The sequence below is a fragment of the Struthio camelus genome, chromosome 9 (genome assembly GCF_040807025.1).
Source record: "Struthio camelus isolate bStrCam1 chromosome 9, bStrCam1.hap1, whole genome shotgun sequence".
Classification (NCBI taxonomy): Eukaryota; Metazoa; Chordata; class Aves; order Struthioniformes; family Struthionidae; genus Struthio; species Struthio camelus.
In genome coordinates, this window is record NC_090950.1 from 8,029,203 (window position 1) to 8,052,810 (window position 23,608).

At 53.2% G+C, this 23,608-nt stretch overlaps 2 protein-coding genes across 2 annotated transcripts in view; both read right to left on the minus strand.

Moving 5' to 3' along the window:
• Nucleotides 1–795: 795 nt before the first annotated feature.
• DUSP28 (dual specificity phosphatase 28) lies at nucleotides 796–1,844 on the minus strand. Its single transcript, XM_068954212.1, has 2 exons — nucleotides 1,439–1,844; nucleotides 796–1,025 (listed from the first exon to the last, which is right to left on the minus strand). Exons 1-2 carry the CDS (start codon nucleotides 1,784–1,786, stop codon nucleotides 912–914), a joined length of 462 nt encoding a protein of 153 aa, XP_068810313.1. The 5' UTR covers nucleotides 1,787–1,844; the 3' UTR covers nucleotides 796–911.
• Nucleotides 1,845–5,258: 3,414 nt separating this feature from the next.
• Nucleotides 5,259–23,608, minus strand: part of GPC1 (glypican 1) — a 187,354-nt gene continuing 169,004 nt past the window's right edge. Inside the window, exons 4-9 of the mRNA XM_068954346.1 lie at nucleotides 18,149–18,314; nucleotides 14,365–14,495; nucleotides 11,069–11,188; nucleotides 10,317–10,450; nucleotides 9,240–9,415; nucleotides 5,259–8,949 (exon numbers count right to left, since the gene is read on the minus strand). Of these exons, the coding sequence (XP_068810447.1) occupies nucleotides 8,732–8,949; nucleotides 9,240–9,415; nucleotides 10,317–10,450; nucleotides 11,069–11,188; nucleotides 14,365–14,495; nucleotides 18,149–18,314 (945 nt within the window). The 3' untranslated portion in view covers nucleotides 5,259–8,731. The remainder of the gene's footprint in view (nucleotides 8,950–9,239; nucleotides 9,416–10,316; nucleotides 10,451–11,068; nucleotides 11,189–14,364; nucleotides 14,496–18,148; nucleotides 18,315–23,608) is intronic.

A 23,608-nucleotide genomic window follows, 5' to 3' on the forward strand; every position in this document is an offset into this window, starting at 1 on the left:
TCAGAAGTTGCAAGCATCGTCCTTGCTGCCCTAACAGATAATTTCAACAGGGCACCTGACCCAGCAGAAACCGTTCAGCCATGGTGTGGCCACACAGACACAGCTGCCTGCTATACAGACACATTTAAGGCATGGATATGGGCACTGCTAGAGCTGATTAAGCTAAATAAGTAACGCTAAAAGAATGACGATTGCTTTTAGGTTGCCAGTGTCATCATCGCCCAACTGTCACCACGCTTTTTAAAATTAGCCCTTTGGTATTTAGGAGACTATTTTCAAAAGCAGAAAGGGTACGTAACTTGCATGGTGGAGCTGAACTCTTTACCACCATCTGTATATGCTGGCCTTTTTTTTTTTTTTTTTAAAACTATGTAATTTTGTGATTTTTGGTATGGTTGAAAGTAAGGAAAATTCAGCGATCAGGCAGAGGATAAGCAGTTCTTGTGTCAGCGTCCCACTGAAGACTGCACTCGTTCGTGACCGTTAATTATGACCCAGTCGGTGAGATAGACAGACAGAAATTCAGACCTTGGTCTTGCACCAGATCTTCCACTTACATCACTGGGAAGTTTAATCAAAACACACGAGTAGAATAAAACTGCTATGTAGTAACACATTCATTTGTTCAGTGCACTAGTATCATATGCAGCATCGTTCAAGGGAAAATAAATGTTTAAGCTAACTGTTTGTTTGCAGGCTGCCTACCACCTTTCTGTTGCTTTTCCCTGTTTATTGGCCCCTTTTCCCTGCACCTGCCGCAGTAATTTGCTCAATGACTTTAACGAGCCATGACGTCACTTTGGGGTGTAAGGCCTTTTATTTATTCGTGACACATAAAGTGAGAGTGGTTTCTTTTTTCCTGTCACAAGCCGCTTTTAAAATAACATTGTGTGACGACGTTATAAAGCAAATTAAGTCTTCTGCTCAGCAGACTGCTGTCGCGTCCGTAAATCGTCTTCGTATCGCTGCAGCTGAGCCCAAAATCCTGCATTGGGGTCTGCTACCGGTCTGGCCGCCTTCACAGCCTAGCGAGAGACAAGAGAGACAGCGTGGAAACGGTGCAGGGAACCGGGCAAACTCAGTTCTTCCTCTCAGTCTTTCGAGATATGTTTTGGTTTTGCTATGGAGCACTGAAGTGATATTTTGGGGGCGATGAGCTCACTCTGAAACCACCCGGCGTTTGCTCCCTGCTGCCGGACGGCCAGGACGTGGGACGGGGGCCGTGCAACGGCCTCCCCTACAAAGCGTGGGTGTGCAAAATCTGCGGTGGCATTTTAGTCAGGTATTGCTTATCTATCCTAATAGCTGCTAAAAAATAAAAAAAATAGAAGGCAAGTGCCCCAAACCAACTCGATGGGCACTCATCATGACCCACAGTAAGCATTGCGTTTCTTGCCCCGGAGCGGTAGGAATGGAAAGCCGGGCATGGGTACAGTACCGCAAAGGCCTCCCCGAGCGTGAGCTTTCGGTGGCGCATCAGATAGGCAGTGCAGATGGCCGCCGAGCGGCTGCGGCCGTTTTTGCAGTACACCAAGCACGTCCCGCCGCTGGTCACCGCGTCCTCGATGGCGTCGCCGCACCGGTCAAAGTAGCGGTACAAGTCTTCGGCCGGATCGTCGAAGACGGGCACGCGGAGGCGGCGGGCGCGCTGGAGGCCCGGGAAGGGCTGCTGCCGGGAGACGTTGATGCAGAGGGTCACTCCCTCGCGCGCCAGCCGCTCGGGGTCACGGGCGGCCTGCGCCGTGCCCAGCAGCAGCCCGGCCGCCACCTGGCAGAGCGGCACCATGGCGCCCGCGGGGCTGGGCCAGGGCCGCTCGCTGCCGCCGGCTCCCGCCGCGCCGCCGCGCTGTATTTAGTGCAGCCCCGCGGGCGCAGCCGGCCGGGTCCTAGTGCCGGCGGGGCCGAGCGAGGCTGACGAGGTCTCAGCGTCCACCGGGCAGTTATAAAGCAATTAGCTTTGCACGCACCTCCCCCTTCCGATAGCTGCCAGTTACAAAATGGTAAAATACTAATAATTAAAAGAGAGGAGAAAAAAAAAAAAATAAAACCACAGTCTCATCGTCACAGACAGCCTGCTGCCGCGCTCAGCACCCGCCGTACACCTGGGCCGGAGGGAAAGCCCCGAGTGGGTTTGCAAACACGGCGCCCTGGCGGAAAGGCCAACAGCGCTGCCAGGAAGCCGGGGGTGCACGCCGCCGCTGGCCGCCCCGCTCGACGGGGCCGCGCTCACGGCCGCGCTTGGCGACGCGCTGGGACCCTGCGGGATTTAAAAAAAAAAAAAAAAAAAAAAAAAAGGGGCGCAGTTTTGAGGCCTCTCTTTGCAAGGGTAAATTATTTGCTAGGGACCAGCAACGGCAGCTACGAGCTCTTCGGCGGCCAGTGAACCGGCCGGGCTGGTGGGGCCGCGATGCCCCTGGGCGCCTCGGGCAGGAGAGCTGCTCGCCCCAGAAAAGGGCAGCTGGAACTGCCCACTTCGGGGCACTGACAAGTTACGCGCACGGATTTAGGCTGGGCTGTGAGCTTACTGCACCTCCAGCAGCAAGGCAGTGGCAAGGGCCCTGAGTGACCTTACGAGGACGTATGAAACCGTTTACTTAAAAAGAAGCAGTAGGTAGCGCCGTAATAATAATAACTATCTGCAAGGCCTGTATTGTCTGTAAACATTAACTCATAATAACACGTTATTAAACTCATCATTTACGCCTAATACAGCAGCCCCGCCCAGCATCATTTTCAGTAGCACCTAATCCACATCTCTTGCAGGGAGGCTTGCAAAGGAAAACGACACCTAATGACCCACGCGGCAGCCGGTGGCACTTGCTCCACTGCACTCGCTGGAGGCTGAGGGAACCAAAAAAACCCACATATATCTATATACATCTATATATATATATCTATATAGATATATAGAGAGATATCTCTATATATACACTAATATATATTATATATATATTATATATATAATAATATAATTATTATATATATAGATATTAATATATATTAGTGCATATATATATTATTAGTATATATATATGTAGATATCTATATCTACAGATCTATCTATCTATCTATCTAGGCTCCAAGGCCAATGGCGGGACCTTTGCCTGGCAGCTGGGTGACTGGAAAGGTCCCCGGGCCCCTCTCTGTCCCCCACAGACACTGTCCGTCCCTGCACGACTCTGGGACCTGCGAGAGCCCCCCCCAAGAAACGCGGCCGTCTTGGAGCCCACAGACCCACCCCAAAACGCGTTGCCCCCTTCCTGCAACACGGCCGCCCAGGCGAGTGACGCCCCCACCGCCTCCAGCACCTTCTCCTCCTCCTTCCCTTTCTCCTCCAAGCTCTTCCTGAGCTCCTTGGCCTGCTGGACCTGGAGCCCAGCGAGTCTGATGGCAGGATTGCAGGTGAAAAAAATGAGCCTTTTCAGCAAGTTGCGATAAAATTTCACGTGCAGAGCTGTGCTGGGCATGCCGCCGTCCGCCCGGATGAGAGCGGTGTCCTCCCACCCCTCTGCACCGCGAGAGGAGCCGGGGGACGTGGTGGCTGAGAGGCAGCCCTCGCCGAAGACGGAGAGGGTCTGTTCTGGGACCTGCTCGGCAGCAGGCTGGTGGTGTTTGAGAAGCGTAAGCTGCTCGCAGGCCTGGGGAGGCGACGGGTCCTGCTCGCCCCGGCCACGCGGCTGCAAGGGGAGGCGAGGAGCGCTCCTGCCCATCCCTGAGACTGCGGCGTCCCCAGGGCGCCGGGCCAGGCGGGACTCGGGCTGCCGGTCAGGCCGTCGTCCCCCCACTTGGCCTTTCTCACGCAGCACCGACGCCTCGGTCCCGCACCTTGCTGGGGCTGCTCCGCGGTGTCTGCTCTTGGTGCCGCTGCTGCAGCGGCATGGTGCCAAGCTTGGGTGCCACCAGCCCAGGCTGCAACTTGTCCCGGTGCTTATGGCTGGCCCGAAGGTCGCTGCTCAGCCAGGGGCCGTGCCAGCTCACCAGCGGTTTCGCCCGGTTTTATGTGTCAGTGGTGCCGTGCAGACCCTGCTGCCGATGGCGTGGGCCAGCCTGGGCTTGGCGCCTGCCCCCGTTCGCCTGCCTTCGGGGTCAACAGGATTGTCCTCGTATCCAGCGTAAATCTCTCTCGTTTCGGTTCATACCGCTGTCCCTCGTCCGCCTGCCGTGCACCGCTGTGAAGAGCCTGGCTGCAGCTCCTTGGTGCCCTCCTCGGAGGTACATGGGTGCCCTCGGCGTCCCCCGAGGCGCCTCGTCTCCGGAAACCGAAGCTGGTCTTCGCTTCTATCGGCCACACGTCGGTCTCACTTTCTTAATTTACAAATGTATGGTGTTCATCCTGTTAACAAACCAATCACAGCATGTTGAGTTTTAACAGACAAATAGCTCTAAGTAAGTGGCCATAATTTAAAATCGTAATTAGATACAGAGGAGGCAAAGGGGGCCTGCAAATAACTTTTTACTAGACGATCATTTCTGCACTTGTATCGATATGAATTTGCGCAAGTGGCATCTAGATAGCTGTAACTGCAGCACATTACACTGAACAAATACCTACCGACTCAAGGGTGTCACTCCATTTATTGCATTGAAGTGATACCTGCTTCCAGGCAGATGCGCTTTTACTAGCTCCCGGTTCCCAGGTCTCTCTCAGAAACACTTCACTAGCTGCTTATGACGGCTCACCTGGGCCCCTGCGTGCCCCCACCCCGAAGCGCAACCGGCGGAGGCGCAAACACGAACCTGCGGCACCGGTTCAGCCTCCGGCCGAGCAGCCACGTCGCCGGGATGGGCCAGCGCTCTCCTCCGCTCGCGCCGAGCTCTGCCAGCAGCCGCTCCGCTACGGGGTCATAGCAAATAATCAGCACAACACTTTGCACGGACAAATACTAATACGGATTCCTTGGGCTATTACCGCGCACGTTTTTGTGCACTTACATGAGAACGAGACCGCTCACAATAATTGCTCTGCTGAGTTAAAATCCGGCTCATCTCGTTTCCACGTAGGCCACATCCACCAGATCCTAGCGGCTGGTCCTCCAGATTACACAGGATCGATTGACTCTAGGGCAAACTCATATTCCCAATATTTGCACAATACAAACTCTGTGTTTTAAAGCAAGATTTCCTTCTTCAGGACTACTGACCTGGCCTTTATCCATGTCTTAAACAGGAAAAAAAAAAAAAACCCAAAAACAAAAACCAACCAACCCTGCAAACCCAACTTAAATGGAGAAGAAATAAAACTGCCCTGTAACTACAGATTTAAGTCTCCAGCCTTTTTATTTATACAAGGATTCAAAGAACATATTTCAACTTTAGATAAACAGTGCAAGAGAGTTACAAGTACCTTGGTAACAGAAAGAAAGTTAACTGTCCAGCTATGCCAATAAGTGAAATAATTCTTATTCCTGCAGCTAGAAATGCATCTGTTTAAAGCAAAGGTGGACTTCAGATATTTCTTATACCGTAGCCCCTACCAAGCCCACCGGAAAACAACAGGCAGTTTGTCATTTGTAAATGCTAAGTAGCTGCGCTCTCAAAGCCTTGAACAACCCTCACCCTTAGGCAAAACATACACGTTATGGCACAAAAGAGCAGGCTGAAAGACAGAGACACTTGAAAAGCCATGATTTCTGGCTGCCCACGTCGCGGGGACGGGGGCTTTGTTCGTGTTCGTCGCCAGAGCGCGACCCCCCCCCCAGCATCCCTTGACAGACTGAGGCTTTTCCAGCCCGAAACGCCGCAGGTCACCACCTGGGGCACACCGAAGCAACCGTTTCCTCCCCGCCCACCCTGCTCCCCTCGGAAGCGACCAGCCCAAAGCCAGTGGCGCTCCCCGGCCGCGGGACGCAGTCCCCGACAAGGGCCGTCCCCACCTCGGGGACGTTCGTCACAGTTCGGAGCGGGCACCGCGCGCCCCCCGGCACAGCGGGAAGGGGAGCCCCTGGGCGGCGTCCCCTGCGGGATGCTGATGGCTTCGTGTGACCCCCCCCGGAAGACGGAAACGGTCGACCTCAGGACCCCGAGGGACACCAGAGTGTGAGCACACAGCCAGCAACAAGGGGCAGGTACTTCTGCATAACAACCTTCTCTGGAGGCTTTTCCGTATTAACGTGGACTGTGAGGCTGTATTATTGCAAAAGGACCAATAGTGTGGACTGTTAGATGGCTAACACGTTAACTGGACCAACACCACATTCGTGGCTTCGCATTTAAGGTGTTTCCTTTGCGCCCCTAAGAAACTCCAAGTGTAACAGGCTGCCAGCAAACTTGCACTGCATGGAAAAGGAAACGGCAAAGACTTCCGAATCTTCCTGAAAAGCAAAACATTGACCTGGGTATTCAGTCTTTAAAACCCAAAAGTAACCCCCCCCCCTTTTTTTTTTTTTTGCCGAGGGTACAATGTTTTAATGCCGTGCCCTCTCTCGCGTTTGCACGTACAGTTTCTGCAGGATGGGCTGTGGGCATTTACCCAACTGAAGGCTAATTTTTTATTGGCAATACTGGTTCAAAAAAACCAGACAGTATTTGTTTAGCCTAGAGTAAAAGTAACGTGGAATTTGATGTATTTCTAGAAGTAACCAGCCCTATCTACCGCCACGACCTGTGTGCCCCTGGCCCCGGGTTTCGATGGCTCTTGTAGCGCTGCCAACGCCTTAGCCGACCTCCAGCGTCTTGCAAGGATTTTCTGGCTTCCATTTTTGAAACCCTACTAAACTAGACCAGTTTTAACCCGACTAGAAGGGGAACATAAGTCAGAAAGGACACACACAGTCAGTCACTGCGACGTGAAGTAAGCACCCAGCCGAACCTGGCCGAGGCTCTCTGCCCGGGCTGAGGAGCCGCCACCTGCGCTCCCGGCCCCAGCAGGAAGCGGGGCAGCAGACCCCCTCCCTGCTCACCCTCCCGCACCAGCTCCCGGCCCGGCCGCCTCTTCCCTGACATTGCACGTTCTAGAAACTGCTAATATGAAAACCTGGGATCCCCCCCCCCCTTCTTAGCACAGGTCCGACCCCCGAGCCCGCGGCGTTTGCTCAGCACAGAGGCGAGACGCTCCAGGGTCTGCAGCGCGCGAGCCTTTCCCCTGCCCTCCCTCGCCCCGGCACAAGCACGCTGGAAGCTCAAACACAGCGCCGTCAGAACGAAGCCCAACCTTCGGGCGTGCGACTGCCCAAACGGTGGCGGGGACCGTCCCGCACCTACAACCCCTGCTAAACCTACGTCTCCAGGCGATGCCTGCCGCCTCCGCCAGCTCAGCAAGCCTCTGGAAACCCGACGCACGCAGCTCTACCAGCACGGACACCCTTCAGGGACGCGAGGCTACTTATCCCTTTCCCCGACCACCCCCCCCGCCCCGGCCCCCTGCGGCAGCCTGCGGGACGCAGCGGGCATCGCGTGGTGGGACGGGGGTGGCGGCAGGGCCACCTCGGCCCTCGCCCTGCGCCAAAACGGGGCTGCAGAAGGGGTCAGGGAAAGCAGGAATTTACTTAAAAAACAACGATGCAACAAGGACAGACAGACACTGAAAGGAAAACACCCAAAACGTCATGCCCCCCCCCCCCAGCCCCTGGCACAGGTGCTGCCTGTGGGGCAGTCCTCTGGGCGAAGACACTGTGTCAAGGGCTTCTGACCACCAGCCCCTCTCTGCCCACGGCACGGCAGCCGCTCGGGGGTCGCGCCCGCACGCGCCTCGTGGCAGAGTTCGCAACCGGCTGCAATGCCCCCCAGTCCCTCACCTTTCCTATCACCACAAACTGGGATTCGCATCCGCGGTTGGGGCCAGAGGAGCAAGGGGCAGCACAACTGTCAGCCAAGTGAAGCATCCCGCCGTGCGTGTTTGCATCTCTCCGTTACCTACCGCGGTACTGCACTGCAGGTAGAAATTGGACCGTTATGACTTGGGTAAAAAAAAATGGCTTTCCAACTAGCATGCAAAGAAAAAAATACCCCAAACCCCACCCCTAACACTCATTCCCAGTCGCTTAGATGTAGGAGTCCTACATTTAACATTGTCATCAGCTACGAGCTCTAGTCAAGAAATCCATCTGTGCCCTTTCCAAAGAAAAAGGGAGTTTTGCATTTTTTGGGGCCAACAGCCACTGCCAAACTGTTTCGGTTCAGCTCACCAAATCCGCTCGCGCCCCCTACTACATACAAAGACGGAAGTGAAGGAGCACCTCTGCCTGCTTCAGAAACACAGAGGAAGAGCCCCAAAGAGGCCCTGAATGCAGCACTTGAGAAGCGCTGGTGATCTCTCCGTCTCTCCGTTTCACGAAGCGGCGTTGTTCCCAGCCCCCGTCGCGCTTTAGCCAGCACTACGTCAAGCGGCGCTCTGGCCAGCGGCTGTGCGACAAGACTGGGGAAGTGCATATCCCGCTGCAGGCAGCAGATCGGCTGCCGCTGGGGGGCCACCCGGTCCCCCCAGGAGGCCTCTCTGCAAAGGCTGGTTCAGCCCCCCGCAGCCCGTTGGTGGCAACAACAAAATCAAAACAATGAGGTACGGAAAGAAGGGCCCAGCATTGGGGAAGAGACCAAGAAAGAAGAAAACAGCTCGAGCACTGCCAGAAATAGCGAACAACTGAAACCTTTTTCTCCTCCCTCTTTTCTTTTTTCTTTCTTTTTTTTTTTTTTTTTTGCCAAGGTGAATTAAATATGTCCTTTTTGTCGGTCGGTCGGTCGGTTTTGGCAAAGCGAAGCCCTCGGCCGCAGTCTCTTTCCTGGCTGTGCTAGTAAGTTACCGCCACAAGTGCTGCGCGGCAATAAAAGCCACCGAAAGGAGGATGAGGAAGGCAGAAGGCAATGATCTGCTGCTGGCCCCACTGACGCCGTGTCCCGACTGCTTGGGAATAGCGTGCGTTTCTGGCTGCCTGGTGCTGGGGCTCTTAGCGAGTCTTTTGCCGCAGACATCGTCAGGACAGCCGTCGCCGCTCCCGGAGCCGCTCATGTCGTCACCTGCGCAGAGACAGACCGTGGGTGAGCTGGGCCGGCTTTCCTCAAGGCAGCGCGGTGGCCTGGCCTTCGTCTGGCTCAACAGGGCCAACGCGGAGGAGAAACACCTGCAAAGACCCTTGCGCTGCTGTGGGCAGCCCCCAGCCCTCCCTGCACGACAATCCCTCTGCTGTGGGTCAGCCGCTACGGTCATGGCCCTGTGGGGCCTCTGCAGACTGCCAGGATCGCAGGCTCGGTCCCCCCTTGCCTGCCGGTGACACCCCCCCGGCCCCTGGGACTTCTGCTAAACTCACTCGCATCTTGGAAATCCACGTCGTTCCCAATGTTGGCGTTGCCCAGCCGGTTTGTCATGATCTTCAGCTGCATGATTTGCTGGCGAATGGTCATATCCGGCTTGGTGATGTCCACCTCCACCTCCGGGTTGTTAATCTGGTTAGCTAGGCCGTCCCCCATCACCTCGGGCAGGTAGCTACAAAGGAAAGCAACAGGTTTCGGTGCCTCTCCCAAACTAAGCTCACCTCTGTCTATTACAGGGGCCAGCAAAAACCCAACGATTTTGAACCACAGAGAAGCTGCAGGTCAACGGCCTCGGCTTGTCAAACAACCTTCGTATGTAAGCGGGCTGTGTGCGTCCCTCAGCGCCCAGGGGCAGGATGAGGCCCCCAGCACCTCTGCTGGGCTCCCAAACGCCCCAGGAGAGCAGAGGAGGAAGCTGAGTGCCGGTGACTGCCGTGGGCAGGGAGCCGAGCTCCCCGGCTGCCCATATAAAAGGGACCCCATAAGGCTGCGGGGAGCAACGCTGGCACCGTGGTGGTACAGGCAGGCTCTCGCGTTTGCCGTCAGGGACCGGCAGGCCCAGGACAGGGAATGGAGCAAGGTGGGTTTCTGACCGCGGCAGCTCGCCCCTGGCAGCCACCCTTTAACCATCAGCACTGGTGGGAGCTGTTTCTGCAATCCTTGGACTTCACCTGACTTCACCTCTCATGAAGGAAAAGCATTTCAAAGCAAGCATGGTTAGAAAGAAATGCATGCAATTCTCAGCGGCAGCTCTGGAGTTTGCAGAGGTAAATCCATCCCTTCTGCCAGTGGGTCTGAATGCACGTGGTACTGCAAAATTAACGAATTAGTACAAAAATGACACAGTCATTCCATGGCAAATGCACTTTGATGCCTAAAACCCCAGCACACAGCAAAACAGCAACAGACTTGAAACTCCCAGGTAGCAGTTTTTCAAGAAATGGGGCATTGCCCTGGACAGGGAGAGACCTTTCAGCTCAGTCCCATGGGGATGGAGGGGGCTAAGGTTGAGGTGACGTGTAACTGCCTTTTACCAACCCCACAACGGTGTTGTCTAGACCCCTTCCGCGTACCTGCCCTTGGTCATCCCATTCCAGCACTTGTCGTCCGCTGCTGAGCCGGCCGTGACCTTCTTGCTGCACAGCACGCTGGGCAGGGTGACCCAGTAAGACTTGAGGGCTGTCAGGTTCCCTTTCGCATCTAAAACCTGTGAGGAAAGAGGATACTTAGGGCCCAGAGTGCTGTGGAAAGGACAAGCATTCAGGCTTTTTTTGGTTATAACATCACACAGCTTGTTTTTATGCAGATCGAGAAGTGTCACCAACTTCTCCCTAAGTACCAGCCCTCAACTCAAGCACCCAAAGCTGAAGGACATTTCCGGTACCCAGGAGAAGAAGCCTTCTGGGCCGTGAGGGGAATGGTGAGAAGCAGCCTTCGCAGGAGGCAGCAGGACTCTGCCAGGTGGTGCGGGCAGATATCCGTGACTGAGGAGCCAGCAGCAGAAGAGACACAGGGATCGCGGGGATCGCAGAACCCACTGCCCACAGAATCCAAATGGTCCATAAAGGACTGGTCCTAAGAGAGCAGCAAAGCCACAGGAACTTAATTCCCTGGTTGACCAGTGTCGTGGTAGCCCATAGGCTCCAGAGATCACGTCTGTCCATAGGACCCAGCACTGCCCTTGGTGGGCACGCGCGCTCCCAGCAGCCGCGGAGCTGTGCTAGTGAGGGAGTCCCTCTACGCTACTGCCTCCCGCCTCCCTGCAGAGCGGCTCGACAGGGCCCCCGGCACACACGGCCCATGACGCCAGTGGGGACAAACTCACCAGCATCTCCAGTGCTACTGCAGAGGATTTTGCTTCTAATGTGACTTTCCCTCGCCTTCTCTTATCTTCGCCACTGGAGCCTCTCGTGCTGATTTTGGGATTTCCACAGCCTTGGAAAACCTGAAAAACAAACCAAACTCTGTCCTGTAGTTTGATACTCTTTCCTTAATTAATTGTCACTCCCTGGCTATGTTTTTTTTTTTTCCTTAGGTATTTTTATATTTCCTGCTTACAAGATCTCTGAGACTTGGGCTTAGTTTTTGGTCAGATAACTCTTGTGCCAAGACTTGTTTTTCCTGCCGACTAGAACTACTTTTGGCTCCCGCTATCAGGCAAAACGTTCAGCACAAACACAGAATTAGTACATGTTTTTGGATGATTCACTAATGTTGGCATTAAATTACCTTTAACAAGTTTATCTGTTCCTATTATGATTCAAAACAAATTCTGGGAGATCTCAGAAGAACAAGATGGGAGTTGGTCACATCCATTATGCCAGAGGTGTGGGCTTCAAAGTTACAGAGCACGTGAGGTTCTCTGGTTTGGACAACAGACTGGGATGGGACTTCTTCAATGACTTTTGCACCGTTCCTCAAATTAACACCGCCTTGGACCAGGAGAGTACAGCAGAATAGACGCGTCGAGATCTGTCAGGTTGGACGTTTCAAGGCGGAATGAGGAAGCAGAACTGATTTACCTCTTAACTTCGGATACCTCCTCTCATCCCAGCTATCTGCCCAGACTCCCTTCAGCCAAAGGAGAGCAGAAGTACCTCCAAGGCACAGCGTCTCTGGTCTCTCCTTCAGGATGAAATGAAGGGCTCCCTGGAAGTGCCTGGGTCCTTCCATGTCCAGTTCAGACAGCGACACCTCCCCTGCAGACACCTAGTGCTCAGGCAGCTGAGTCTCACTGCGGCTACAGTAACTAGCGTGCTCAGAGAGCTGAATTTAAGAAAACGTCAAAGGTCGGGGGGCTTTTTACATTGTTCGTTTGATTCAGGAAACAGCAGCCCTTACAAAGAACGCCCTCTGATTCGAAAAGGTGGCTCCAAGTTTGGTCCAATTACCTGTGTGCTGTCAGATGCTGTTGATAAATTCGACAGAATCCCTTTAAATGCAGAGAACTCAAGAACTCAGATGCCAGCTAGTATCGGTAACACAGCTCGTGCCAGCTGCTCAACGCTTTTGCTAGCGGATCCTGAAAGCCATCGGCAAAGTCCTAATCTTAGCAAGAGTCCCGAAGGTGACAGTGAGCCTCACTGCTGTGTCCAAGGGGCATTCAGCCTAGAAACCCCTCCTGGGGCGCAGTGTCCTGCTGACCAGATGAGTCCAACAGACTAGGGCACTTCCGCACCAAGCTGATTAGTTCATCCGTCTCCTTTGCTCAGTGCAAAAAACCCACTTGTGAAAACCGAAGGAATTAATCCTTAAGGACTCTTAAGGACTCATAAGGAGTGAATCCTTTTTCCAAAACCTACCTCTGAGACTGAGCGATGCCTGGGGCCTGATCCCTGCGCTCCCTTCCAGCACGGCATGTGCCGGTGCAATGGTGAGAAGGGGCAGGGAGACAAGGCACCCCCTGCGCGCCCTTCCCAGGGACAGCTTTAGGCCGGCAATTTTAGAAGCCCACAGCTGCAGCCTGAGCCTGCTGCTCTCACCGTTAGAGATAAAACTGCCCGGATCGGCCTGAGACGGTCCTGAGCTCATCTGGCAACGATATCCTTAGCCTGTTCACCCTGCAGTGCTCAACACCAGAGCCACAAGGAGCTCGCTGAGCCCTGCAGGGGGGAACCTCTCAGAAAGCGCTTAGTCAGCACTAAGCCAAAGCTGGGCATTAGCAGGTTTCTCAACAGCAGAGCAGTGAAGACCTGCCAGACCCTGACAGGTGGATCCATGGAGAGGAAGAACCCCAAACAAACTACTTTTCAGACGGAATTCAGTGTCTTTATGAAAGGCATCCCTGGCCTGCATCCATTTAGAGGAAGAGGATGGCATGTGGCACAGTTAAGATGCAGATGCAAATCTCTGGACAGATCCTTTAAAGCAGATTAGCTACAAAGAGCTCCTAAGCCTTGCTCTGCAGGCTGCACTAACGCTGGTTCTCCTTAGTTGTCCGTGCTTACAGCTGCAGCAAGTTGCCAGCTCCCAAACTCTGCTCCCAGTGCCGACACCAAACACGCTGCCGTGTTCACCTGGTTCCAAGATCATATTGAGAATATTGTATTATCAAATACCTTTGGTTGCTCCAATCAAGCACCGATGAGACCAGGCTAGTCACACCCTTTTGCTTTTACTGCATTTACTATAGGGCCCTCAGGAACACCCTTCTCTGCAGAAGAAGAGAAGGGTGTCATTTTCCCACTCCATGGGCTTGCTTTTATGTGGGCAACTTCAGACTCACCTAACAATGGGAGAAAGAATATCGCCTTTAATGTTGGAAAAGAAATCTGAACAAGTACTTGGATGCAGGTGCCTACCTGTGCTGTGACGAGTGCTAGTGAAGCCCTGCTTGGCAAAGCAGCGCTTCTGCTCCTTCCCCTCTCTGAGACCCAGTCAGTGCCTGCCCCACACCCTTCACCTGCGTCCCGGTTCCAACTGCTGGATAGCCGTGAGGACTTGGAGAACGCCTGGGCAAAAAGCAGAAGCCCTGGTGGGGCTGCTTTTTGGCCAAAGCTTTTCTCACCTGCATCCAGAGAGGTGACTGTGGTTAATGGAAAAACACTAAAAATAGAGACCAACAGAAGAGATCTTCTGCAGTAAGCTCCTTGAAAGACAGGTGAGCATCAGGAGAGCTTGTTTCACAGTCTCCAGATTGACTGCCAGACTGCAGCCCAGTCCCACAAATACAACCTGACAGCCCGGTGTTTCCATTGCAGAACATCCTCCCTGGCAGGTTAAAGCAGCTGCCATCTGTCTCTAGTGTAAGAAGGGCTGTGCACGTTCTGCAAAGGCCTCAGCTCTGTGAAAATACTTCAAAGCTCTTTAGATGCAGACACAGAGGCACCTCACAGCAAAGGGCACCATGCTTCCCACAGGCATCGCAAATTCAGTACCACCCTTGCATGCCTGTACCTAAGGAAGCTGGCTGGAGGTGGCTGAGAGTAACATTTGAAAACACCTGAGAAGGTTTTTCTCTACATAGGACAGGTGGTTTCTCATCATTAAAAGAGTGAGCAGTTAATCTCTCTCTTTCTTCTTTCATCTCCCTTAATCCAGCTGAATGGTGAGCACAAAAAACGTTGGCCCCAGCAATTACACATGGTGTACCGTCAGTCAGGCCCAGGCATGCACTCTTACCTTGGCTGTGATTGAGTCTTTGTTTTCTTGTAAGTTAGAAATAGCTTCAGAAATCCTCACGTGAATAGTTCCTATTACAGTGTCTACATTGTACGGTCCATCAATCCGATCAGCCACTACGACCAGAGAATCTAGCAAAATGAAGACAGAGACACCCTTTCATCAGACTCTGTACAAACCGAGTTAGAGCATACCCTCACGCTGGGCAGGGTAAACTTTGGCCCCTTTGCATGCTGGCTTTTGAAAGACCTCTCCATTTTCACCTCTTCCCAAACGCATGCTCATTGTCCTTCGGAACTGGACAGTGTTCAAAATTCACTACTTCCTCGGACAGTGGCAAAGCCAGCCGCAGCGGCAGAGGAACAGAAGTCACCTCCTGCAAATGCTAAGTGCAACCTGTATTCGCACCAAGGGGCCAGAAGCTGCTGGGGTGCTACAGAAAGGAAAAATGGTGCAGAAGTATCAAGCAGTGCCTAACAATACTTGGAGCTAACCCTCCCACCTCATTGCCTGTCTCAGCAAAGCACTGCAGCCACTGAACGCGGGAGGACTGGTGTCAGTAAAGCACCAAAGGAAGGTGGACGTGGGAACAGCTTCTGTGGGAGCCACACAGCGAGAAAAAAGTATTTCACATCACCACCTCTGGAAAGACAATGCCAGACCCACCAAGGAAATGTCATGCAATAAACGCAAAGGAGCAGACCAAAACGCCCGCTGCTAAAGCGGTAAGAGAATACAGCGAGTGACTGAAAGGCGCCTGCTGCCTCCCTCATCTCAGAAAGCTCTGTTGGTCTCAGGACTGACTCTGGGCAGTGCTCCTGCCTGTTCTGGAAACTCCTGCCTCGCTGGAGTGGTGCTTGGCTTGCAAGAAGTAACCAACCTCTGCCTACGCCAGATGCTTTTCAGCACTCCACCTCGGTTTGAAGCGAGGACAAGCTAATTGCCCACATGGCTCAGGGCACGGGGAAATGCCACTGCATAGGAAAGCTGACATCCTCAGTGTCCCACAAAGACTGAAATAGGATCTCAGGGCAGAGCCACAACTGTCTTAGGCATCTAAAATGGGATTTTTACAGAGTTTGAGTTTGTAAATTGAAAATTATAGTTTTGAAAGCCACTGCTGAGCTGCTGCCTATCCCTCAGGAGCCCTGGACTCAGTTTTCAACCACTTCTGCTTTTAGGGCTCAGCAGCTTAGAGGGCAGAGCACACATAAACTGCATCATGATTTAGGGATTTGGCATTCAGTTACTTGTGACCTCAGATGCTCCAGTGTCGTCACTGTCCCCCATGGCACACCAAAGACCTGGGAGGACTAGGGATCTGGCAGAGCGCAGTGGCGGCCAGCCTTCGTCTGGAACAGAAAGCGTTTCACCTTCCTGTGGCCTGCCCATATGGAAGGAAACAACTGTGATGGCTTCCCGTTGATTTTTCTTCTCTATGTAAAGAGGGTCAAATCCCTAGGTCTAGGTTGAAGAACTGTCCCATTAGCAAACTGAGTGATTCATTAGCAGTGATTAATTCTTTTATCCTAATTCCTGATACTTTGCCCATCAGCCTGGCAGGAGACTGTCAGAGCAGATGGTGTGATGCTGTAGGAAAGCTTATTCAGCATGAGCTTGCACAGTCAACGTTATTCATGAATAATGAAACCACCAGGTGAATTATTCCAGGCACTTAGCTGAGTAACAGTAAAACATCTCCTGCATCCTCCCCCACCCCACAGTGCGTAGGAGCCACCTGTGATACTGCTTTAAAGGACTGATGCTACCTGTGGGGTGCACAGCTCATTTCCTGTGAGCAGGAGTCCAGCCAGACAGGGCGTAAAGAAAGCCCACCACCATTTCAAACTTGCGAGGAACTCGATTCAATTCCTTGCCTGGGTAAACCAGCAGGACTTGGCAGAAGGCCCCCAAAGGACTTCCATGAGGCCTAAGTGAGGTTTGTGCAGAAACACTAGGTTCTCAGTGGTGGTATGTTACTAACGAAGGCCGGATCCTAAGCCCGCTGCTGTCAGTTTAACAGCATACGCAACCCTTACAAGTACGTAACCCAGTGCCCTTGGGTTCTTACAGCATCTCACAGCCCCAGAGACATCCCCAAGGGCTTCCACATTGCCCTGGGGCATCAAGACCAGAGCCGGTGACAGAGAGGGCACTTGCTTTGCAGATGCGCTGGACTGCCCAGAGCCCCTGCCCAGGTGACACAGTGGCTCCATCCTACAGCTCGCAGTCCCAGGCATGAAGGGAGGTTCCCCTGCCTCAGCTGTGCCATATGCAAACAGGACGTCCATTTTTGCTCTACCCTAACTGGACAGGAAATGGTTTTGGTCAGCAGAATGCTGCTGGGAGTAGAAAATTACCACCCTTGATGGCATTAAGGAATGTTATTACTCCTGGATAAGAGGAAGGGGAAATGACTTAGAGAGTCCTCGAGCTCAGGTGACCTGGAAGCCTTGCTAGTGCCTGGTCAGAAGCACAAAGGCCAGGCAGCGGGCTGTGAGGCAAGGGAAAAGGCAACCCCAAAGCTCGTCTGCCCTGCTGACTGCCTCCGTGAGCCTAGACAAACATCAAGGCCTCAGACCACTCCAGGTCTAAGCATATAGCCTTGGAGAGAAGCAGCAGCTTTCTGGGTGATGTTCTGTGTGCAAAAGGAGGAGTGCGACCTCCACCAGCTAGAAGAACAGTCAGATGCAAATAATCTCCTTGAGGGACTGCAGCAGGGGAGAGTATATGTGCTGCTATGCAAACGTACCATTTTCTAAAAGCAGACCCAAACCGACCTTACACCACGCCCATCAGTTCTGCAAGCCCCTCTCAGAAGTAGAGACAGCAAGGGCCTCCCCTGACTCCACAGAGTCCTGCGCTTTCAGCACCATGTAATACACACGTTTGCTCTTTCCTGTTTCACACTTCTGCCCGCCCCACCAGGACTTTAGTTCACCCTTAAACCAGGAGCCACTTGCCACAGGCCTTAGGAAAGCAGCTAAATGATACCGGAGGTCTTCTTAAAAGAGATGTCCTGGTTGGATCGGGCAATGCCAAACTTCCTGTGGAAATGCCTGTGTTGAAGTGCCCTGGCTTGTGTTGCAGAGGAGATCAGATCACACCATCACAGTGATATTTCTGACTTTAAAATCAAGAAAACGGACACATCTGTACTCAAACAACCCACTCTAAGAGACCCGTTATCTCAGTCAGGGGACAAAACAAACATGAAATGAGCTATTTTCTCACTTAAAGTACAAATCTGATTTTAACACTTCTCCCATAGCTTGTAACCTCTGCCTCCCCTCTGTATTTAGCAGGCCTCTTTCAGTTTAAAAGCATGCAGTTCTGATCCCTTTGCTCTTCACCCAGGAAAACACTTTATGGCTTCACATTTCTAGACGACCTCCCAAGAAGGACTGCCAAGTGCTTCTCAGGTTACCTCTGGTATGGATGACAAGGTAGCTCAGACAGCGTATAGATGACAGGAGCTGTCCCTAAGCCTCAGCACTTGGGAGGGAAAAAAGCTTAGTTGAACCTAATGTGAAGATAACCCCAAATGGGAAAAGATAAGATGACAAGTCTTCCGGCCCTCATCGGCCAGCCCAGCACTGCTCTTTGTAATGGTATTAAAGCCCAGTACAATGTCCTGCAACAGCTTCTAGACTAAAGCCACAGGCAGAGAAATTGTAGTGTAAAAGAGCCTCCTTCAGCTCTTCCAGTGGTCTCTTCTTTACTCTCCATGCACTACCTTGGGGAGTTCAAAAGGTGTCACTGGTGTGTAGCATGACCATCTTACCCATCAGGTACTTCCACTCCGTGTTCAAGTCCGCTTGGTTGGCCAGGCAGCCCTTCACAACGTTGAGGCAGTAGTTGTTGCATGGCTTCACGCTGGACATGCCCCGGCAGTGGGGACAGTACATCAGCTTCATGACGGCGCGAGTGCACTCGTGGCTGAGCGATACCTAGGGCAGACACAGGCAGAGTTAGCAACGCAGGCCGGCGACTGCAGATTCCCTGGGCAGGACTCGGGGCTGCGAGCGTGCTTTCAAGCTTTTGCATGGCCACGGGCAAGCCGTTTCCCCCTCTCAGTGCCTTCTCTTCCCTCCTGCCTTTCCCTAGGTGGTGCCTCTGACAGAGGGGTAGGACTTTTGGGGCAGGGCCCATTTCCTCTGCCTGCGTTTGCACTGAGGGGACTGGGAACAACTCAGATGTGAGCAGAGACTCCGGAGCAGGCCATTCCCCCGCCACCCCAGGTTGGCCTGGGCAGGAAGCCCTGAGGAGGTGGCACAAGAACAGACTGGTGTGCTCTGGCCAGCACTCAGCCCATCAGGGAGCCCCGACTCCGGCTTTGGGGGGGGGGGGGGGGGCTCCTGCCCCCTTCTCAGCTGCTTCGGGTTTCTACATGTCGCAGCAAACCTAACGGGAACAAGAGCGAGCACAAAACCAAGGTCTGCACCAAAGAGCCTGCTTAGTGTCATCACCATGGCTCAAGGACATGGGGCTCGGTAGCGTTCATGAGGACTTGGAGACCCACGAGCTCATCACAGCCCTGGGACTTGCCAGCCAAGTTCATATTAAAAAAAATGTGTTTCAAGGCAGAGCACTTCTGCAGCAATATCAAACTTCTGATAATATCTTGGAGGCTCGTGGGGCAAGCAACAAGCTTCCTGTGCTGAGCTTAGCCCTATAGCCTTGTGCCAGCCACTTCTGCCAGCTGAACCTTTGTGTCCCTCCTGTGTGACTGCCCGGGCTGCCATTCAGTGACTCAGGCACATGCTGGGTTTATGCCCTGGAGCCTCTGCAATCAGCAGCCCCACTGAGCACTTTCTGCAGGAAGGGTTTGCTGTCACCACCTGGCAGGTGCAGGTACCTCTTACAAACCGCACCTGCAGCTTCCCAGCTGGAGGCACAACAGGAGGGTTGAACATGAGAAGTTCTTGGCTGCCATCTTTGGAAAGGAGGACAGTGTAGGGGAAAGACTTGAACAATTTGAAAAAATATGGGCAATTCACTCAATGCTGGCAAGTGATTGCTCGCTGAAAGCATTTCAGGAGCCCCAGGCAGCGGGCGAAGCAGGCCAACATACGCCACACCACAACGCCAGCGGCTCTTATGCACTGCACGTGTACCCAAAGCTGCACAGACGTGATTCTGGAAGCAGCTTTGCCACCCTTGGACTAAACTAACTGGTCCATTGGCACAGTGTTAGTGCCCGTGCAGAGCCCAGAGAGCCGAGTGCCAGCTGCCAGCCATGCTCATGGGATGCCGTCCTGCTCTGACTGCTGCAGGCAAGGGGGCTGTAGGCACAAGCTGTGGGGCGGACAACTGGGAAGGGTCAGCCACCAGGGACAGCCTGGTGTAGAGCTGGAGACAGACACGGCTGGGAATTTCCCAAATTCTTCCCTCCACCCCCCACAGAAAGCCAGTGGTGCAGGGAGGTTGCTCTAGGGCCTGGCACAGGCTCTGCAGAGTCCCTGATGGGACATGGCATTCCCATATCTTATTGCTACAGTCTCTTCCCCTTTGTGGTCTTTTGCTATCTTTGCTCAGATCCATTTGCAACTTCCTTGTCACGCTTTCAAAATAATTTACAAAAATAAACCTAAGAATTTGCATGCCAGTTTCCCTTGGTGCCAGGTTCTCGGCACTCACAAGAAGCCCAAAAAGGGAAGAAGTGATGAAGGGGCAAAACTCTACATAGAAAAATCCCTGAGTCCTGAGCTGCGGCTGCAACACTGAGAACATTCACCCCTGCCCCTGACCTCTTCATTAATTGTGAAAAACACTTTGAACAGGGTCCTTTAAGCTTCTGCTGGGAGACTCCAGAAAGAAAGACTCAGACCTCAGGTAGCTTTTGAGGCCCGAGAACACGCTAAGCTAATTGTCAGTGGTGAAGAGAGAAAACCCCTAACGTTTCCCCCTCCTTAAACTGTTCACACTGTAGCACCTCCCCTCTGGTTAGCCTGGGAAAAGAGCTCTTGCGTACTGCTGGGGTTTCATCTGGCAGGAATGTAGTAAAATAACCTTGTTAAAACCTTCTTCAGGTTCAGGACAAAAGTTTCTAGGGCCCGCAGAGAGCCTATGACCCTGAACAGAGACCGCTCCCCTGCCTCTGCAACCACCAGCATCCAAAACAAGATGCTTTTGGATAAAATGCAGCGCTCTGCAGCAGTCTAGAGGGCTCAGCCTTGCAGAAGAGAGGAAATACGTAAAGGCTTTGCTCTCCTTTCTCAAAGAGCTTTTCTCTCTCGTCCCTGGGACGATTCCTACGGACAGAACCAGCTGCAGAAAATCAGTGCAAGGTCACGAAATCCCCATTGCGAGGGCCTCAGGCAGCGTCGGGTGCCTGGATGCTGCTGCTCTCCAGGCTGCAGTGCTGCCCTGCCACCAGGAGATGGAGGACACGTCCCACAGAACCACACGGAGATGCAGCCAACCTCATCCCTGGAAGGAGAAGGCAAAGGCCAGACCACCCTCTCGCACTTGGGTGATCTGAGAGGGGCTGCAACACAGTATAGGGAAACACAAACGCAGTGAATTTATATTTCACCTCTGGGTTTAAATAACCAGGACTGAACAGCAACTGAAAACACAACAGTTCAGAGTATGTTAAATACTAACGTGCTCTCCAGCTGAAGACCTTCCGAAAACAGATCATCTGGCGTACAGTACGGGAGATGTGGCTGGGAAAGGAGCTTCTACTGCTCCTTCCCCAGGCAGCGCATTCATGGATATGAGCTAGTGGCAAAAATCCAGTCAGTGAATGCAATCTGCCTAAGCAAAAAAGTCCTGAAGATCACTCTGTCTCCATCTTTTAGAGGCACTCCCATTCACCACTTGCTTGGATTATCCACCTATAACCTTGGAGCGACGGAAACTAGCACAATATAAAACCGAGTTTCCAAACATCCTGGGAGCTGCTGCACAATGAATCACATAACTGGGCCCTGGAACTTGGGACTTTCCCCAGCAAGGATGAGAACCAGGGAACAGTTCCACACATATCCATGCCCTGGACAACTGTGGTTGCACTGTGCAGCCTGCTGGAGTGGAGGAAACAGAACCGTTTTGGCTAAAATGGTAGCATTGCCCGCTGCCTGCCCAGCGAACACCTCTAGGGCGCTGCAGGCCAACTATCTAGCAACAAAGAGGAAAGCCATCAGCATTTAGTAAACAAAGCCATTTGGTACCCAGCCAAATCCTGTGGGGAATACTGAGAGAGGCAAGTGACAGGTCTTGACTCAGAAAAACATCAAGGTTAGCTTTAAAGCACGGTGTAAACCCCAAAACTGCAACGGAGCTTCGCGCATGAACACAACAAGGCCGTATTCACACAAAGCTTGCAGAGGGCCCAGCAGGCATTTCACAAGCATTTCTGCTCACAGAATTCATCCTGGTCTCCTCCTGCCTTTCAGCTGCACTCTGTATTTATTTTTGTGCACGTCTTTTTCCAAAGAAACAGAACAGAAAGGACCTTTACACCCTCAGCGCTGCACTCCCTCATCCCCTGCTGAGCAGATATTCCCAGCCTGCGATCGGAGGGGTCAATAACCACACGAGGTCCCCCGTGCCCGGCCGCAGTGCCCCTCCGAGGCAGGGGAGCCTGAGGCAGGGGATGGACCCCTCTGTGCCCAGTGACTCCATCTGGGCTCTGGCACGACTGGCCAGCCACGAGGCAGCTGCCAAGGCTTCCTGCGACGCAGACAGCTGTCTGCTGTCCTGCCACCGACATCCCTTGGACCTCTCAACAGCTGACAGCCCGCCAGAGCTGTCTGTCACCCGCCACACAGCCTGCGGCCCACCCAGCGCCTGTCACACGACAGAAGCCTCCCAAAAACACCCATTCTTGCAAGCCGCTACCATCTGCCTTAGGGCGGCTGCTTCAGCCAGAGCGCGAGGTGAGAGCGGTGAGGCAGCCCCCGCTCAGCTCCTGCCTCGCGGGGCGCTTCCTTTGCAACCGGGCAAAGAATTTTTGGACACCAGAAAGAGGCCGTTTGCATATGGCAATCGTCATTCCCACAAAGGGACCTTGTCTGGTGGAGGCCACTCGGGTGGTCCCACCACACCAGGCACACGGGACACAGCTCCACGGGGTGCAGGGTCCAGGCGAGGTAAACCTCCCTGCTGCCAATTTCTGTCCTCCGCTTTCCCCTTCCCCAGGGCCTCTCCTCTCAAGATCAGCAGGTGACATGTTCGTGCACCAACTGTTGCTCCGCTGAATTTGGCAGGTGCCATGTGTTCATCTTAATCTCTTGGCAGAAAGGACAAGCATTAATTTTTCCTGGTGGAAAAGGCTGGGCTCAACTCTTTCCCCAAAGAATTCTTCACATCTCTTATGTTCACACTCCTCCTTTCTTGCAGGCAGACCACAAAGCTGCCCAGACAGGGAAGAGAAAATTCAGGGAGCGTCGTCCACATGGCTGGAGATCAGTTCCCCTGTATTCCCACCCATCCCAGCTCGCTGACTTCAGGCAGCAGAGCTCTCCCAGCTCTGCCCTGTGCAGGGCAGAGGTTCGGGGCTCCCAGAGCACCTTCCTCCAGCGCGGACCCTGCACCTTGTCCCTCCAGCAGGGCCACGCGGACGGCATGGACTGAGCTAAGCTGCTGAGTCCTTTAGTCCAAACTTGCAGGTTGGGATTCAGAGCTTGTTTAGGAACTGAGCCCTTCAAACACCTCTTGTCCTTGTCAATCAGTTTGCTGAAGCAAACTTTCAGGGTTTTTTCCAGGGAGCAGGAAAAAAAAATGCCTAGAGGATCTAGAGGGTCTTCTTTTACCAGTAACCCCCTGCAGCTTGTGAGGGACTGGAGGACATGGGCCAGCAATGCTGGGGGCCGAACTCCACGACCCAGAATAGCCTCTGCCCTCCTCACGGGCCTGAGTGATCCTCAGATCACTACCTTTAAGAGCGTAACCTAACTGCAGGTGATATTTTGAAGCGGGTAACCAGGGCTCACCTCCCAATAGGCACTTAGAAGGAGACAAATCCAGTTTGGAGGGCGTTTTCTAGAATAGCTAGGAGCTGCTAGAGATAGAGGGCAGGATCTTGTGCAGATGCTTCCTCTGGGAAGGCCATGGTTGGCTCACGGGGGGACACTGCTGGGTGGCACGCTTGTTGGCTTGTAAGCGCTGCTGTTTACCTCCTTCCAGGGAACTACGTGCAGGTGCTACGTGAAGATGCAGGAAAAATGAAATACGTAAATCATAGGAAAAATATGGCAAAAACTTGTAGAGAAGGGGAACTGCATGACTGGCTAGA

Coding starts and splice junctions, on each gene's coding strand:
- DUSP28 (XM_068954212.1), bottom strand. CDS start 1,786: ATGGTGCCGCTCTGCCAGGTGGCGGCCGGGCTGCTGCTGGGCACGGCG. Junction 1,026..1,438: donor CGCTCGGGGAGGCCTTTGCG/GTACTGTACCCA, acceptor GTCTCTCGCTAG/GCTGTGAAGGCGGCCAGACC.